Genomic DNA, 17404 nt, shown 5'->3' on the forward strand with positions numbered 1-17404 from the left:
GATGATTGTCGTCATTAAAATATTGTTTCCTATACCAATCTAAGTTGACATCAGCTCGATTGCCGAATATTACAATTTATCAATACACATAATATTAGTGGACTTGGAAACAAACACGCACTACATAATATAGAGATTGCACATAATCCCTTTCGCCTCTCGCGCGCGATCAATAAATATCCCGTCGGAAGGATTTCTACTCTCCGACCGACATACTGAAACATTCAATTTATTCATTCGACATAAATGTTCAAACCGTCTTTATTATATAGATACACGCCTGTCACTTGCACGTGGTCGCTGAAATATATTTTCTACCTACTGTATATCCATTTAAATTTTATTAATGTAGGTATTGTATGTGTCTGTAGTTGGGCGAAAAATATAATTTGCTTTAAATTGATTTAGTAGGTATCTACAAGAGTACAAGGTTACACATATTATTCCAAATTCCAATATAGGTAGGCTTACATTACCCAAAAACCCCAACCACCCAAATTTCGCCTATACTATTTTCATGTTTAAATAGCTCAAACACACAGGCTTATATTGTTAATATGACGTCTAAAAGCTAGGTACGAAACTAAAGCTCAGCCGAAAATCAAAACTCCACGATCGAATTCCACAACCTAATAATAACTGTCTCAAATTCCCGAGTTGTTTCTTCTCACCTCATTTCGGACGGTGGCCTGTAAGCAGCGCTGGTCACGTAAACGTCCGAATCATGGTGGCTGGCCGCCGACCTGGCCCGGGAGCTGCTGGACGGCCTCTCCAGACTTCGGGACCTCTTCGACCTGGGTGGCGTCCGTTGACCGCGAGACGACGGTCTGTCTGTGGCGATCGTGTACTCGGACAAAGTTCTTTGACTGTCTTCACCTATACGCGTGTGATGTATTCAGTTAGGTTTATAAAGTATACATATAATATATAACTAAAGTGTTCGAATAGGAGGATATTAGAGATGGTAGAGAGACAGATCTTCTTGGTATTAAAGTACTTCTATTATATTATTTTAATTTTGAGAGAACCCTGGTAAATTCTTGCCTATGTTCTTTTCGGGAAAAAATAATTTTTTTCTCGTAAAATTGTATTATTTTGATAACATATTATAACAGTTAACGTTTGTTCTACGTTCTTACCATCTGTGGAATATCCTCTGTGCACATATGGTAGCGTCTCCGATGATCTGTGGTAGGGTTTGCTGCTGCCGGGTGTGGCCACATAATGGTGCTTACTAATACGTTTTACCATTTTGTTAAGTTAAAAATATCAGGTTGTTCAAGTTGACGCGATGGACCTGTAAAAAACAAGAATAATGATTGTTAATACCTATAACGACAAGAGGTAAACATTTAAAATTAAAAGCCATCGATATTGTATATCATACAGTCGAAATTTAGTACAATTAGAATGGGTGAGAAGAGGAGGTTAACGAATACAAAAATATAACAAAAAAGTACTGTTCGATTTTTTATAATATATTTAAAAAATAATGGTAGGTGGTTGAATATTTACGTGAGTAGTTCAATGAAAGTGAATAATCATTTTTTAGTCCAATATATTTACAACTTAAACTTTTACTAAGAAGATATTCTAAAATGGAAAAAAAAATTGATTCATTTTAAAGGAGGCTACAAAGATTTTTGAGTGGCTAAGCCTAGTTGATTTCAGCCAATGTTGAATATACATAGATATCATATTATTCATTATCGTTAATTTGTTAATGCCGCAAAACTTAAATATATTTTAATGGTGTAATGAGAGTGAGTTCGGGGCCCTTCTAAAATGCACCAAGTTGGAAATACGTATTGTTATTAAAATTGCCTATGTCAAACTCCTTAAAAAGTGATTGTCAGGAATCTGTTTATGCATTGAATTCATTCAAATCAACATTACATATATCACATTATATCGTTTGTACTGCTTATAATATTTTAGGGCCCATTCTATCACATGATTTATATAATATCTTCTATAAATATAAGAAATTAAGAAACACAAAGTAGTAGACACTGTAAAAAAAAAAATGGTATTAGGTATCTATATAAATATAAGCGTAAGAGCGATTAATGGCTCAACACAAGTGAACTACTGATTTGTCATACGAGAATAAATTTCAAAATTACAGTTATAAGTAACTTATAACGTATAATTAAAGAAATTCCTAAACGTTCTTCACGTCAAAAAATAATTAATGTAACTTTAAAACAATGGCTAATTGTACAGTCATATACGTAGTGATGAGTGTCACAGACTTTATATTATATACTGACGTGAACTGAATAATTTATGTACTGGTTTTTTCGTTATATAATTAAAAACGGTAAATCTCAACAGGAGCAATTATAGTACAAACGTAAAGTTAAGATGCGTTTGGTTTCATAAAAAATACGAAAAAAAACTAAAAATCAAGATTTCAAAATATAAAATTATCACTATATTTACTAAAACAGAAGTTATCTACTGCTCCAGTTAAAACGTAATCGTACAAAATTATTAAGCCACATGAGATCAAAGACAATTATTAAGTAGGTGCCCATTTAAATTAATATATAATGTCAATGTTTACACTGTTTTTTTGTTTTTATTATTATGATTTATTCAATCTGTTTCAAAGGAGAACAATCAGAATAATGTTTACACTGTAAAATTATAATATAAACTTTACAAGATGTACAATATAATAATGTATGATATAATGGCTTTGAATGGTAAAAGTTAATTCCTTATTTTTTGAGTGACTACAATATACGGACATTATAGGTCAAATTTAATATAGTTTTTGTGTTATATATATAACTTATAAATTATAATTAATATACAAAAACGATAGATTTTGCATAGCCAGCAGTGCATACACATTTGTCAAGTAAAAAATTGAGTTGAGTTCTGATTTTTTAACACTTATTGATAGAGCCCGGAATTATATTCTTTATGAGTCTATGCAGTCAGGCGGGGGGTTAGACATCTTTACGAATCATGAAACAGGTGTAATAACAGCAAAAGTTTTTTTTTGCATATTTGAGAATACTTCAAGATAAAAGAATAATATTCGTATAATAAAGAATATTAGAGAATATATCGATTAATTTGTATAGATGTTCGATATTTTTGGTTGCAGTGACGTAAATAATATAAATTATATTATGTCCGATAATAGTGATAATGATATGATATTGAAAATATACGCTTTATATTTTGTATACCATCGTCCATCGTATATACGATTGTTATACCCTACGTAGTAATGTGCTGCAATCCACTGTAGTATATATAAGATATGTGACTTATCTAAGATAACAATGCCCGACAAAAAATGGAATTACTGCACAAAAATAACTAGTTCCAAGCAAAAAGCATATTCTTGGCATATTTTATTATGATTTTTAAAGAATATTGGAAGAATATTTTCAACTTTTTAAGAGAATATTAGCATCTTATCTTGTCTATTTTTAAAGAATATAATTCCGGCAGTGGAGTAGTCAGGGGGAGGGCTGAAGGGGCTGCAGCTCCCCTCCCCGAAATGTTAATAAAATTTAAAAATTATTTCAATAGTCTACAATATTCACTCAAAAAGTCTTAAAATGTATTTTACTAATTTTAAATTGTCATCTTTATTTTGTTAGTTTTCTATAGATTCGGCCGTGCTAATAGGTATTTAATGCACCGCTGTGTAAAAAATTGATCAGCCCCCCCCGAAAAAAAATCCTGGCTACGCCGCTGAATTCCGGGCTCTACTTATTGATAATTGATATTATATAAAAGTGTAGCAGTAAATGCTGTAATTTTCTTACTATTGTTACAATTATTATTATTATTATAACCTTAACTCAACGCATTAACTACAATTTATTGTTACAGTTCATCCTCTCTCCAAGAAAATCAAGCCAAATTAAGTCTCATGCGTTTACATATTATATTAGGTACCTATATGTTTTTTTTTAATTGAAACATTCCGAGTAATACTCCGGTTTGGATTTTTCAGGTCATTGCAATTATTAATTTTTGTCACAATAATCTGTCGTGAATCGTTCCGAAGAACGGTTGTTCCTGAGACACGCGATCACAAAAATCAATAGGTATATACTATATATAGGTCGTACACAACACTACCTGAGTACTTTTAGAACGATATGTCCCGTAATACATATTATATTATTATTATAGGTACTCAGGGTAATTCACCAAGTATGCTCATGGCTTTTCTTCTTCAAAAACGCAATGATTTTTGGTAATTTAAAAATATTTCTAGGAATTAGGTAGGCACTAATGAAATTGTTTCTAAATTGTAACTAGTAGTTTTTGAGTTGTTTAATTTTGTGTAGGTTCATGATACGAAGTTTGGAAAATACAGGACTGTTTGTAGTGTAAGTATAGATTTCAAAAATCAGAATATGAACAAATTCAAATGGAAAAATAGGAACGAGTATGATTGGTGAATTACCCTGTACATTATAAATTATAATTATAAATACCATAACGACTACTCAAATCTCCATCTCTTTTATCTTCTAGACGGACCGGTTGGTCGCACCTGTCGCGGACGCGAAGATTCCGTTATGTAAATGTTATGCAGTTATAAATTTATAATGTATATTATAGCTTACTAACTATAGTTTAGTTTTTAGTACGTATAACAATATTAATAACCTTCTTCTATGTAGTTTATGAACAATGCCTAAGACATTGTCTACGATGAACCGGTGTTGGGAGGGCGTAGGTTACGGGATAGGACAATCGGTGGAGAAAAAATCAAAACTGTTGAATAATATAATAATGCAGGAGTGGCTATAAGTATTATTGTAGGTACTACTGCATCGAAATTATTGTGATCACGACGTTATTATATTTACTTTATAGTTTATGGTCATGTATTAAAATATTATCGACGTATCCACTACACAGATTGGTTAAAAAATAAAAAATATCTCAATACGTTAAAACGAAATCCCCTATAGTCAATAGATTATATTTATTTTCTAATGGACGGTGGATTATGGAAACTAAGCTATTATTTTAGATGCATAAAAAAAAATTAACTTCTACTGCATTGAAAGTATAAATAATAGTATAACAGAAATCGTTTTTTGAACTTATTATACTTATTATGATGAGTTATGCCAAAATTCGTAAGTCAACGAATCACGTCATATTATATAATATGCTAAAATCATCGATATTTACAGTTACTATTTGTTACTATTTATATTGTCCATACAAGTTTCACTACTGAAAGTTTATTTTATAAATTGTACCTACATGTGAAAAATAGGTTAATATAAGACGTAAGAAGTGTGTGTACCTATTACAAGATTAATAGCAATCAAATTAATGATAAGGAACGAAATGGACCATTAATTTTAAAAATACAATTGTATATTATGATGACGTCACACATTTGTTATGTTAGGGGTTTTACATTGACAATTTTAAATAAAAACTTTAATTTTATATATTAAATCATTAAATAGGTACTAATTCGAGTAATTCAAAGTGGTTCTCTGTAATAGTTGTTGCATAACTAAAAAATTAGATAGAAAACCGGTTTTGCATCGGAAAAATCGAAAAGCGACTAATAAAGTGATACATAAAAAAAAAATGTGTTCACAAAAAATAAAACAACTTTTAGTGTGCAATATATTTTATTCTCTGATATAACGTTTGGAAAAAGTTACTCTAGTTAGACGAATATAAAAATAATCGATTTTAAAACAATAATAATTTTTTTCATGTTAGTTATACTAAAAAAATAAAAGTGTTATTGCACAGTGAAAGTTATGCTTAAAAATGCATTATTTGCAGTTAGGTTCGAGATGATATAAACTATAAACCTATGATACATTGTCAATATCATAATATTGTAATTTGTAGATTTCGCTTCTTAAGTTCATCAATGTATACAAATATAAATAACTATAAAACCTGCAAGGGTGAGTCATTTAACATACGTCGGGTATACATTTGACTATTTGAGTACTTACCTTAATTTCCATTTTGTGAATTTTGGCAAGAGCTAGGAACATTTGCAGATTTTAAGACTGAAGTCAATTTCACAATAGTTAAGAGTTAATAACAAATCAATTAAGCCGTGAACATGAGGATGGCTTTTTGAATAATAATTAATACTATTAACACTCTCCCTTCACCTCATAATCAAGGGTAACTTGAATCTAAGTGTTATATCTTCTAACCTCGTAGTAATTGTGTAAACTATAACCATTAATAATGTAAAATATTTTGAAAAATAAGCTTGCTCAATATTTATGGATAACAAAAAAGAAAAAAATTGTAATAACAGCTCGGAATAAAACTCTGCCGTATTAGGCCTGTGTGACATTTACTCATAAATTTTGATTTAATAATATGTACTCCACTTTCATGTTTAAACTCTATATCGGTGCGACGGTGTACCTATCATAGATTTTTAAACTAGAATAAAAAAATAATATTTTAAAATTTAAATATAATCAAAAAATCAAAAAAACTATATTATATCATAAAACAAAATGATTATGTTAGCTACAAATAATATACTTAAGACAAATTACCACTATCTGAAACGCAACACCCTGCAATAATCAAATTTAAATTTACTGACTACTTTAAACTTTAAAGGCGTACACCCAATAAGGAAAATGTATTATTTATTATGTTTAAAAAAAATTACATTTATTAATTATAATCATTCATATAATTATAATAGAAAAAACATTTTTAAATCGTTGTGTCTGTTTATTTATAAATCCTATAAAGACGTCTGTTTTCCATTGTATCTAATTGTAAGTTGTAACGTTTAAACTACCCATATGAGGATGTAGGTAAAAAAACACATAATTATAACACGATAAAAAAAATAATAGGTAGGTATAGGTCGGTGAAATATATTATTTTAAAATTATTAAAAACAAATATGCAATACGATGCCCACAAGGCCACAAACAAATAGGTACATGATACAATTTGTAAACGCAATTTTGGTACTAAAAATGTATAATATAATATTCAGGAGACAATAATAAAGTACTATAAAATTTACATTATCAAAACGAATATTACAATATTGAATTTTATTAAGTTAATACCTTATTTTTTGTGATTTCATTTCAGCATACGTTAAACGTTTTGATTAATGATCTTTCGTAATAGTTATAAGCACAAAAAAATCGTTGAATTTTACGTAGGTAGATAAGAGATAACCCATAGTAATAGAAAATGTTCATACGTTTTTTTCTGTCGGACGAGATGATTGAACATGTTTTTAAATTTAAACGTGTGTGAGTGTGACCTATGATCGCTGTAACAGAGTTATATTTGATATACCTATTTTAAATAACCATTCGCGCTATATTGGTTCATAAATCTTTGTATCCCAACTAAGTATCAATGTGGTTAGGTTATAAGAACCGGTACAAAATGTTACGTTGGGAACAAACACGTGCCAAACAACAATATTACAAGAAATCCAAACACGTACACGACGTCAACGCCTCCCATTACATCTGAACGATAATAAATAATATAATAATAATACCACCGTATACACTCGTCCGTTTTGCTAACATAACTGGACCCTAGTTAGACCATCGTCAACATTAATCGAAGTGGTTATCTGTGCACACAATTCCATAGTATTATAATATAATATTACGAGTTGTATTATCATTATTATTACTAACGAAGCCTTGTTCGATGTCTGTTATTATTGAATATTTACGATGTTTGGTGAAAAATCAAGAAATTTTAATCATGCAGAAATTCGATATTCTCCGATACACAAATGCACTGAACAGCTGTAGGTAGGTACGTAAAGCGTCGGGTTGTTTTGAACATATTTATATATAAATTATTAAGTATAGCAAATCGAAGTAACATCAAGATAATCATTATTACGCCATCAAATGATCTAAATCCTTGACTGTATAATGCCTGCTGCAGACTATAGTATTATATAGCTTAGTTTATAGGGTTAAAAACCTATCAGCGGTGCTTGACGGCCGTGTTTAAATGCGCAACACGGATGGCTAATCATAAAGAGAGAGAAACATCACAGACAAGAAAGAGAAGAACAGAGATAGATTGCAGCGGTGGGTTTTCAAATGAGCTTCTAAAGAGAATTATTCGTCTGGAGAAAACTACTGTACCAAACATCATAAAATATTAATAATAATAATAAATACAGGAAAACACGGTTAGAATATAAAGAACGGCGCGCGTTATCAAGGATAACAAATCATACATTTGTGTTGTTTATTGTGTATATCTACTATTTATACTACCATATTATACTTTCACTATACGGTCGTCACCGGTTATGACGGAGTACGCAGCCAGTGCATGGGGTAGACAATAGATTCGAACAAGAAAGCGTTACTTGTGCCGCGATGACGGATGCAGCGGCCGCGGGTCGAAACGGATGAGGAGGAGCGAGAACAAAAAATTACTGTAATTATTATTCGTACGCAATGGGTTTCGTATAATATAACATAATGCTTTCGGATATAGATAGCCCGGAAGGAAACTGCAGCGGCTATACTTTTGTTTTACATTTTATTCGATTTCAATTATAAATAATTATTATTGTCACGCGCGCGGTTCATCTCGCGTCGACCGCACAACAGGTAGGTACGCGTCACACAATCATAACATTATTACTTATTACTTATTAGTGTCATTACTATATAGTTTTCTCGATCGATTGCCGTTCGGTGGCGATCACTTGAGCAGTAGCTATACAGCAGCAGTATAAGCTGGTAGGTATAAGCAGAGACGTGTAGAGAGTATTGTTTCCACGACACGCGACACGGCCAATTAATGTCACTGCCGCACGTTTTTTTTTACGGACACTAAATAAAAAAAATTACATCGGAAGAAGACGAATATTATGTATTCGGCATCACGAGCGTGTTAAACGAGCGGCGTTTCATGGTCACGGAACGTCTGCTCTCGTGGCAGATAGTCGGACGACGACCGAAATCTGTCAGAGGGTGTGCGATATGCGATTATTGCAGCGACGACGACGAAGTGTATTTGAATACAAAGCAGTGTGTATAGGCTTAAGGCTATAATAATATTTATGTTGTGTGGTTCAAGAGCTGCAGATCAACTGCAGCGTACACAATTACTTATATATACCTTTATCGAAAGCTCATAGGTGATAAAATGATGAATAATGAAATTATAAGCGCATACGAACAATATTATTATAGGCGCACTATTTTCAGTGTTTTGTATTTTTAAATTACATTTACTCTGTGCTGTCGGTACTGGCTAGTGGCTGACAACCGTGTTGTAAAGATATTATTTAAAAAAAAATAAAATCCGACCAGATAATACCAAAACGAGTACCTATAGTAGTATTAGTATATATGTAATAGTGTATGGCACTTTGTATTTGGTAGTTAAAAGACGTCTTTAACAGATGCTCTGAATGCCAGACGAAAGTAAAACCTGCACTGCACACAGAGCTGTATATACCTTAAATGCTGCACGAAACGACTATATATATACTCATATAAATATATAATACAATGTAATAGTATGTAAACGCAAACTGGCATATATCATATATATGCGTTATGTGTATATACCTAGATAATAATGTACAATATGACACTATACACACGTATTGTGCCATTTCCTCGAGACTTTTCCCAAAAAACGCACGAACACTGCACAAAAATACGTGAACGCACATAAGTATGAGTACCTATATATATATACAACACGATATGTCAATATTATGCGTTTATGCATATTTTATTAATACATTTGTGTATGTATGTATATATACATTATATATTACACTGAGATGAGGCATTGTACGATCGGGATGAATGCATAACGGGAAATTACAAAATCTTTTTATCACGGACCGTGTTTGCAATAATAATATATACCTATTATATATATGTACATTATAAATTATAATAATATTATGTTTTATGTATGTATATGCTGCCTGTTGGCTGACGACAATAACGAGTGAAAGTAGGTGTGCTCCGTGGGCCACATAACCGCCTACAACCGGTCGTACAGCTGTGGGTAGACCGCACGGATGATGTCATTGCACATGCTGACTTGACATGTACGCGGGTGTAGTGTGTGTGTAGTTAATGTGCAGTGTATAAACTGCACACACACACACACACACACACACACACACAAAGTTCTCTCACATCGGAAACGGCAAGGTCGTCGTCGCATCCGGACCCGAAGGTCCTTTATCATCATCGTCGTGAGTTGAACGATACATTTTATTGTACAATAATATAAACTATTATAAATTTAGTTATTTTATAGTTTTGTTGATTTGGCGTAGGAATATGTAACGCAAACTACAAACCACGCGAACGTTTTGTCCCGAGAGAGCTTGCATGACGACGGTGGAGGGCGAAGTCGTGAAGACGAGAGTGAAAATAATACGAAAATCATAATTCGAGATCAGTAATCACAATCTGACCTTACTCAAACAACCCGTACTCGCCTCAAAAAACCGTAAAACAATAAAATAAATTCGAGGATAAAATTTGCGATTAATATGCAATGTTGTATTATATTTAGCAATCGGTCGACACGATGGCCGTTTTCGTCGAAACTGCCAAAAGATTATTGATAAATACCTACAAAGTACGTTGTCAACTACAACTTGTATTTTTCTAAACCAAAACTTTGGTTGTGGAATTTTTTTTAATTTGGACGCAACAATATATTATAAGGAGTAATGACCAATCACACGAATCGTGATAAAAAAAAAAAAGTTCGATGTATAATAATATAATCTACCTATAGCAGTATTGAAAACAATTTATTAAAAACAACAATAATTTTGAACAGCTGCAGGTCAATGGGCCATGTTATATTAAAAAAATTGAATTAATAATTTATACATATAGGTATAATAATAATTTCTATCAAAGTCTTGATAATCTAAAATGTAACATTGCTATCAGCCGATATTGGTATCTGTATTCCTATACCAGAGTATATTTTAATTTTGTCAGGCTAGTCATTTAATTAAAATGTATATTTAATACTAATTAACATATTAAAAATTATAAATATTATACAATACATATGATAATAAATATTTTTTTGAAAATATAATTTTTGATATAATTTTAGAGTGTTTGATAGTTTACCCCATCACACATATGACATATGCAGCTGGTGCTTGTCACATAATATGCCATACGATACTTAAGACCCGTAGCAAACATACGACCGTGGTTCTGGTTACGTATATATAAGTACTATTATAGTACACGATCAATGTGTAATATCGACACGCTTATGGCATAGTGCTGAGCCGCACCCGTGCGGAAGACTTAACTTAAACTCGACGCGGCCATAATATAAATAAAATAAAATAATATACATTTATATTATATACAATATACATATTATTGTGTTAATGATACTACATTATCATATTTTATACTCTTCGAATTATTCCACTGCGGCGAAAGCGAATTTTCGCGGTATACAGGACACGAAAACACGTCCACTTCGTTGAAGGCATTCGATTGTGGATCGAGGGACAACTATATATTATACAATTTAAGTACACAATATTATGTTTAAGATGTTTTTTTATGTACAAAAAAATGTTTATATTATTAAGCAATAAATAATAATTACTAATTAGAAGCACCGCTATGAAAGCTGTATAATACTGTGTGTCTGAATATGTCAGATGTCTACATATATCGGTGTAAAGTACATTATTATTATTATTATTTATTGTTTACGAGTTGCGATTATTATCGGCATTCAGTACACTATTATTATGAGTTATATTGTTTGCAACACATAATTTTAGAGAGTCGATAAAGCGATTTGTTGTCTTGTAGGCGCGTTCGTTAAAGTCGAACGTGCGGCAGTGCCGTTGGTGTGTATATTATTCACGACGACAGACTACGGCAGGAAACCAACACCCGCTCAATGAACCGATAACAGCGGCGGTGACTTAACGGTAACGAATCGAGTTCCGGGTTCTGTTTACATAGTACCACTATGCATGTACCACTGCACACATATAATAAAATATATCGGATACAATACGCATTATTGTTTATCAATATTGTATTAGGTGTTATAGTTCGCCAGGCAATTTTTTTAGCGAATGTTCACTGCGTCACTTAGTGACCTCTCTAGTAATTCCCTTTTACAATTATTGAAGTGACGGAGCATTGGATTTGTACTTGGAATATAATATAAGAAGAAAAATCAAAAAAAAAATAATAATTATAAAAACATATCATAGTTATTAGTGACTGCTATTTAATCTTGTAGACACAAAGTTAGCAAAATCTTATTCCACGTGGGTGTCTATAGGACTATTGCGTGACCATTTGGATACAAATAACGTCCTTAAAAAATGGCCTGTCGCTTGCTGCCCGTGTCAGCAACTACAGTATAGCAAGCTTCAGTTCGTTTGGAATCGTGGATAATACGAAAGCAAACAGAAGATTGTGTTTATAGATAGATATATGCAACAGTGATTATAATTATTTTAGTTTTTCTGGCATGCTCACCGATTTTAAACAGTCATAAATCACGACGGCGCGTTTACAATAGAAACGACGTCATTATGATATTGTGATTATTAAACACCGATTTGTCCTGTATATAGTGTATATACATAGCTAGGTACCTCTACAGAATATTTACTGCAGGCCTATGTATAGCGTAGCTGTGTTCTGTATAGCTTATAATAAACAATAATAATATATACATCTGCAGCGAGGTGTTTTGCATTTGACGACGTTATTGTCTATAGAACTCCAAAACGGTCAGTGAACTCTTTTACCGAAGTAATAATACTAATAGTAAAACACACCCATTTAATGAGAGATAGTGTGAACCGGTGACTGGTTGAAAATAAGAACATATTCGTGAAAAAAAAAATATTATTATCAAAACAATATCCCATGGCCGTCCATCTCTTGCAATCGCATATAAGTATCTCTATACGATGTATCTATATAGTCAGAGATTATGTATCGTAATCTTATATGCAAAACGTTAATAGGGTGTGTGTCGTGTGTGTTTGCTACGAACCAACTAATGCCATTTAGCGGTGCGCACAGAAGATATAATAAAATATAATACACCTACTAGATATATAGTTATTATTGTGCACCGGGTCCAATTAAGGATTAAAATAAAAATACCATATATATGCGTTATACGTATATATATTTATATTACGCATCAGGACGAAGATGGTGGAATACTTACTAGTTCAACAACCGCAAATCGATCCGGGCGCTGCACCGAGTCTTATAGGTATATACTATATAACGTGTAGGCACTTATTTACCTATAGGCTATATGCATATAATACGTGTGATATGTGGTACATAAATATTCAATTTATGTATAAATTATACATTGATATTGATAGAATATATTATGTACTCACTGTGGTACCTTATCTCGTTCGAATTCGAGCGCGTAGGTCGGAACACGTAACACGCGCGAGTGTCGCTAAGAATTGATATTATATTGGTATATAATCATTACATGCCCACGACTACAGACGTGTGTTATTTGCGTGTGTGGTTCGCTACACGTTATTCATCACCTATATTGAGTTATTTAAGTGATCAAAAACTGTAATCCGAGAAAAAAAATCCAACGTTCATTAATTTAATGTTTCCACATATGGGATATTGTAAGTTTAACTACAAAAAAATATCGATGACAATAAATATAATAGGTAATATATTATTATCTATAATTTATACCAAAATACAGCTACTGTAATACATAGTTTAGGAGTATAATAATCAGTTTTAATAGCATATAATATGCCACTGCCGGAATTACAAGGACTTCAGGTATAAACTCCGAATTTTAGACAATACATACGAAGCTCTAAGTCCTGACCTAGTAAACATCGAAAAAATCTTCAAATATCTAAATCAACTATATTGTATATAATCTTATATAATATTTCTAAATTTTAATAAACTATTGTAAATATTTCTCATATGTTAGCATCCAAAACTTTTGATGTCGCGGCTTCATTAAAAAAAAAATAGTTTCAAACGAACAATATGTCAAAATAAAACTTTGTAGTTTATACCTACTAAGGCTATAACCATCTTCTTATACATATTATAAAACTGATATTAGGATAGCCATGTGTCTCTACAAGCCGGATGATTGTAAATAGGTAACATATTATCCACTTATATAATAACAAATAACAATGTTGCGTGCAACTTTCTCTAGATAAACCACGCCGATTGAGCATCAACTGTGCTATCTGCTAAAGTTCGTCGTTCCCCACGAAAGGGTACGGATAATGTTCTCATCTTTAAATTTGACGATTATTTGATTAGCTCTAATGTCAAAGCTAACCACTCAAAATTGGAATTGCTCTAGTACGTACACAATTTTAGTTTGTGATGCGTTTATAAGACGGAAACAACACGTCATACGGATACGAATACGACGCGACATCTCCTTAAAAACATATATTATAGGGACTGTCATCGTTCTGTAAACGCCCTAACTCATTATTAATATTCACGTTTAACCGGGTCAAATATTGTAGATAGTAATTTATGATGTCGGGATGACATACGTGACTCGGCGGGATATACGTTGTAGTATGTTTATATATAAATAAATTATTATTAAACAGTCATAAACTCATAAATTATTATGTTTTCGTCTCGTCGGAGCGTTTCTCCGTTATATTAGGTACATATTTATACATCGGTAATGTATATTATTATAAGATAAAGTCATCGTGGGTCCAGCTATATAGGCGTTACTTTACGGATTTAATAATAATATATTATAGTTCCACAAGACGGTGGTGACGTTGACGGCAATCTTCGGGCGCTGGGAAAAACGAGTTTAGCGCCCTCGACCCGCCGAAGTCTTTTGATGTTTCCCGCGAGCGGTTGACAAACGGATGGATATACAGCAGCAGCGGCGGCGGCCACGACCACGCCATTAATATAATTTGCCACTCTTTCGTGTGTATATGTGTATGAGTGTGTGTGTATGTGCGTGTGTGTATGTGTGTGTGTGTGTGTATGCGTGTATGCGCGGGTGTGTCGCATTATATGTCGAGAGACCGCATTCTCGTCGTCAGCAATATAACGCCAGTATACGATGTTTTTCCTTGTAATCCTTTGTGCGTCATCGCTTGTCGGAAGTGAGAAACATAATAATAATATAATGCTAACACGGTGGCTTGCGAGTCGTTATAATGTTAGTATACCAATAGAGACGACTGTAAGCGATGGTTTGGTCTACAGATCCGCGCTTCTATACGTGACTAATATTATTATACTTAAAAAACAGAAAGATACACGATTTCAAAAAAAGCTAATTTATATATAGATACGATATCAATCATGAAATTGTCATTGTTTTTTGTGCGGCTGACTAAAGCCATCAAATTTTAAAATATTATGTCTAGCTATATGTGTTATGTCTTATGTACCTACCTACAAAAATTAATGAAAAGCATTAGCTCGAAATAGAAAATAAAATAATAGGGGAAGGAGGTGTAGCCGAGTAAGTTACTGTGTCTATGTGAGTAATATTTGAATCCAATGTGAACAAAGATTCTGAGCGAATACGGTCTGTCAGCTTAAATCACTTAGTATATTATAATTTATAATATAATATACTATGGAATATATTATTATACTGCTATAATAATTAGAGTACTACGATTAATTTTTGCAGAAAACATTATATTTATAACATTATTGTTAAATTATTATAATAGCACATACAATAATCTACAATTCTCCATATTTATTTACTATAATATTATTATTATGAACTTTTGAGTCAATATACCGACTCATCGTGTGACTGAAACAGTGTGAAAAGGTTCGTGCCTTCGCCGCACAGGAAATATCTAACAATAAACTAGTCTAAATGTTTATAAAATTAAATTGTATACTTAAAATATCGAATACGTTAAATTTCCAAATCAAAACAAAATTAGTAAAAACACTATTCAATGTTTATACAATGAAAATTACGTCAACATTTTAACTCTTATAATGTTATAGTAAAATTTCGTTCACATATTTTTTTAAACTTTTTGGTTCCTCTATAATGAGCTACTTACGAGAAACCTTCTTTTGAAACTTCATTTTTTTTTAACCAAATGAAAATATTTTGGCCTTAAAATTGTTCGAAAAGAATTATACATTATTTTGAAAATTATGTTGAAAATTCTAGTATAAATACTTGATGAACGTTTTAAGTGTTTAAGGTTATACCTATATTTATTTTTAAGTTTACATATTATAAAAAAATGATAAAATATATTTTGTCAAAACTGGTTGCGGGAAAGTTCCCCTTTTATCCATTTTTATTTTTTGTTATTCCGGATTTTTATTTAAAAAAATTGGGAATTTGTATTTTGACTTCCCAAAAGTACCCGCTAGTATTACTAGGAAATGATATCAAAGTTGAAAATCAGAAGATTTTTTCCTACTTAAAAACGTGTAAACTTGCACAAAAAGAACCACACAATATCGTTGTAGATACTAAGATCAGTTCATTTATCACTTAGCTCAGAATTTAAAATATATAATCATAAAAATGATTATAAAATAAGGCAGCACGTCAAAGTAACCGAATTTACTTGGCTCCATATAACTATAATTAAGTAATTAATTGTCTAGTTTGTGATGGTGTGACGAACTTCGTGAGTGTGTTTAGTATAATTTATAATTATTTTTTATTATGCGATAAAGCTTCACAAATTGAAAATATTTCACACTTAAAATACCTGTACGTATTAGGCCACAGTTTTATAAGAGACGAAAATTTTTTCGGGTAAGTGTACCTATAATATTGTAATAAGGGGCGATTGTAAACTCTCCCGGTGGTAAACACTCCCGGGTCTACTCCAATACTACCTGACGGAAACGTGTAAGCTCTCCCGGGTTTATTCCTGTACTACCTAACGGAAATATATAAACTCTCCCGGGTCTATTCCTGTATGTACTACTTGATGGAAACATGTAAACTCTACCGGGTCTAGTAAAAATCATAAAATAAATTGAATATACGTTTAAGTTGCGTTTAAAAATTGTCAATCATATATAATAACAATATAAATTAATGTCTTTAGCTGCTATAATATTATAGTCAAAATACAATAAAAAATAAAATTTCAAAAAAACTAATATAGGTAAATTTACCTTTTCTTTTAAAAGAAAAAAAGAAAATCAGCTGTTCGCTGGTTAGGTTAGGTCAATCATAAGACTAAATTAATCATCTGGTCTTATGGAATAGCAATCTGGGGCCCAGCCAAGCCCTCGAACATCAGGCCAATTCAGGCTTTTCAATCAATAGCGCTAAGGTTAGTAACCAAAGCAGGGGGGTACGTTTCAAACTCTACCTTACACAATGG

At 31.9% G+C, this 17404-nt stretch overlaps 1 protein-coding gene across 1 annotated transcript in view; it reads right to left on the reverse strand.

Moving 5' to 3' along the window:
* The window catches only part of LOC107168824 (uncharacterized), a 29082-nt gene that overhangs the window by 1802 nt on the left and 9876 nt on the right, over positions 1-17404 (reverse strand). Inside the window, exons 2-3 of the mRNA XM_015518359.2 lie at positions 1140-1297; positions 672-876 (exon numbers count right to left, since the gene is read on the reverse strand). Of these exons, the coding sequence (XP_015373845.1) occupies positions 672-876; positions 1140-1251 (317 nt within the window). The 5' untranslated portion in view covers positions 1252-1297. The remainder of the gene's footprint in view (positions 1-671; positions 877-1139; positions 1298-17404) is intronic.

The sequence above is a fragment of the Diuraphis noxia genome, unplaced genomic scaffold, assembly GCF_037042655.1.
Source record: "Diuraphis noxia isolate RWA-SAM2 unplaced genomic scaffold, SU_Dnox_SAM2 contig0002, whole genome shotgun sequence".
Lineage (NCBI taxonomy): Eukaryota > Metazoa > Arthropoda > Insecta > Hemiptera > Aphididae > Diuraphis > Diuraphis noxia.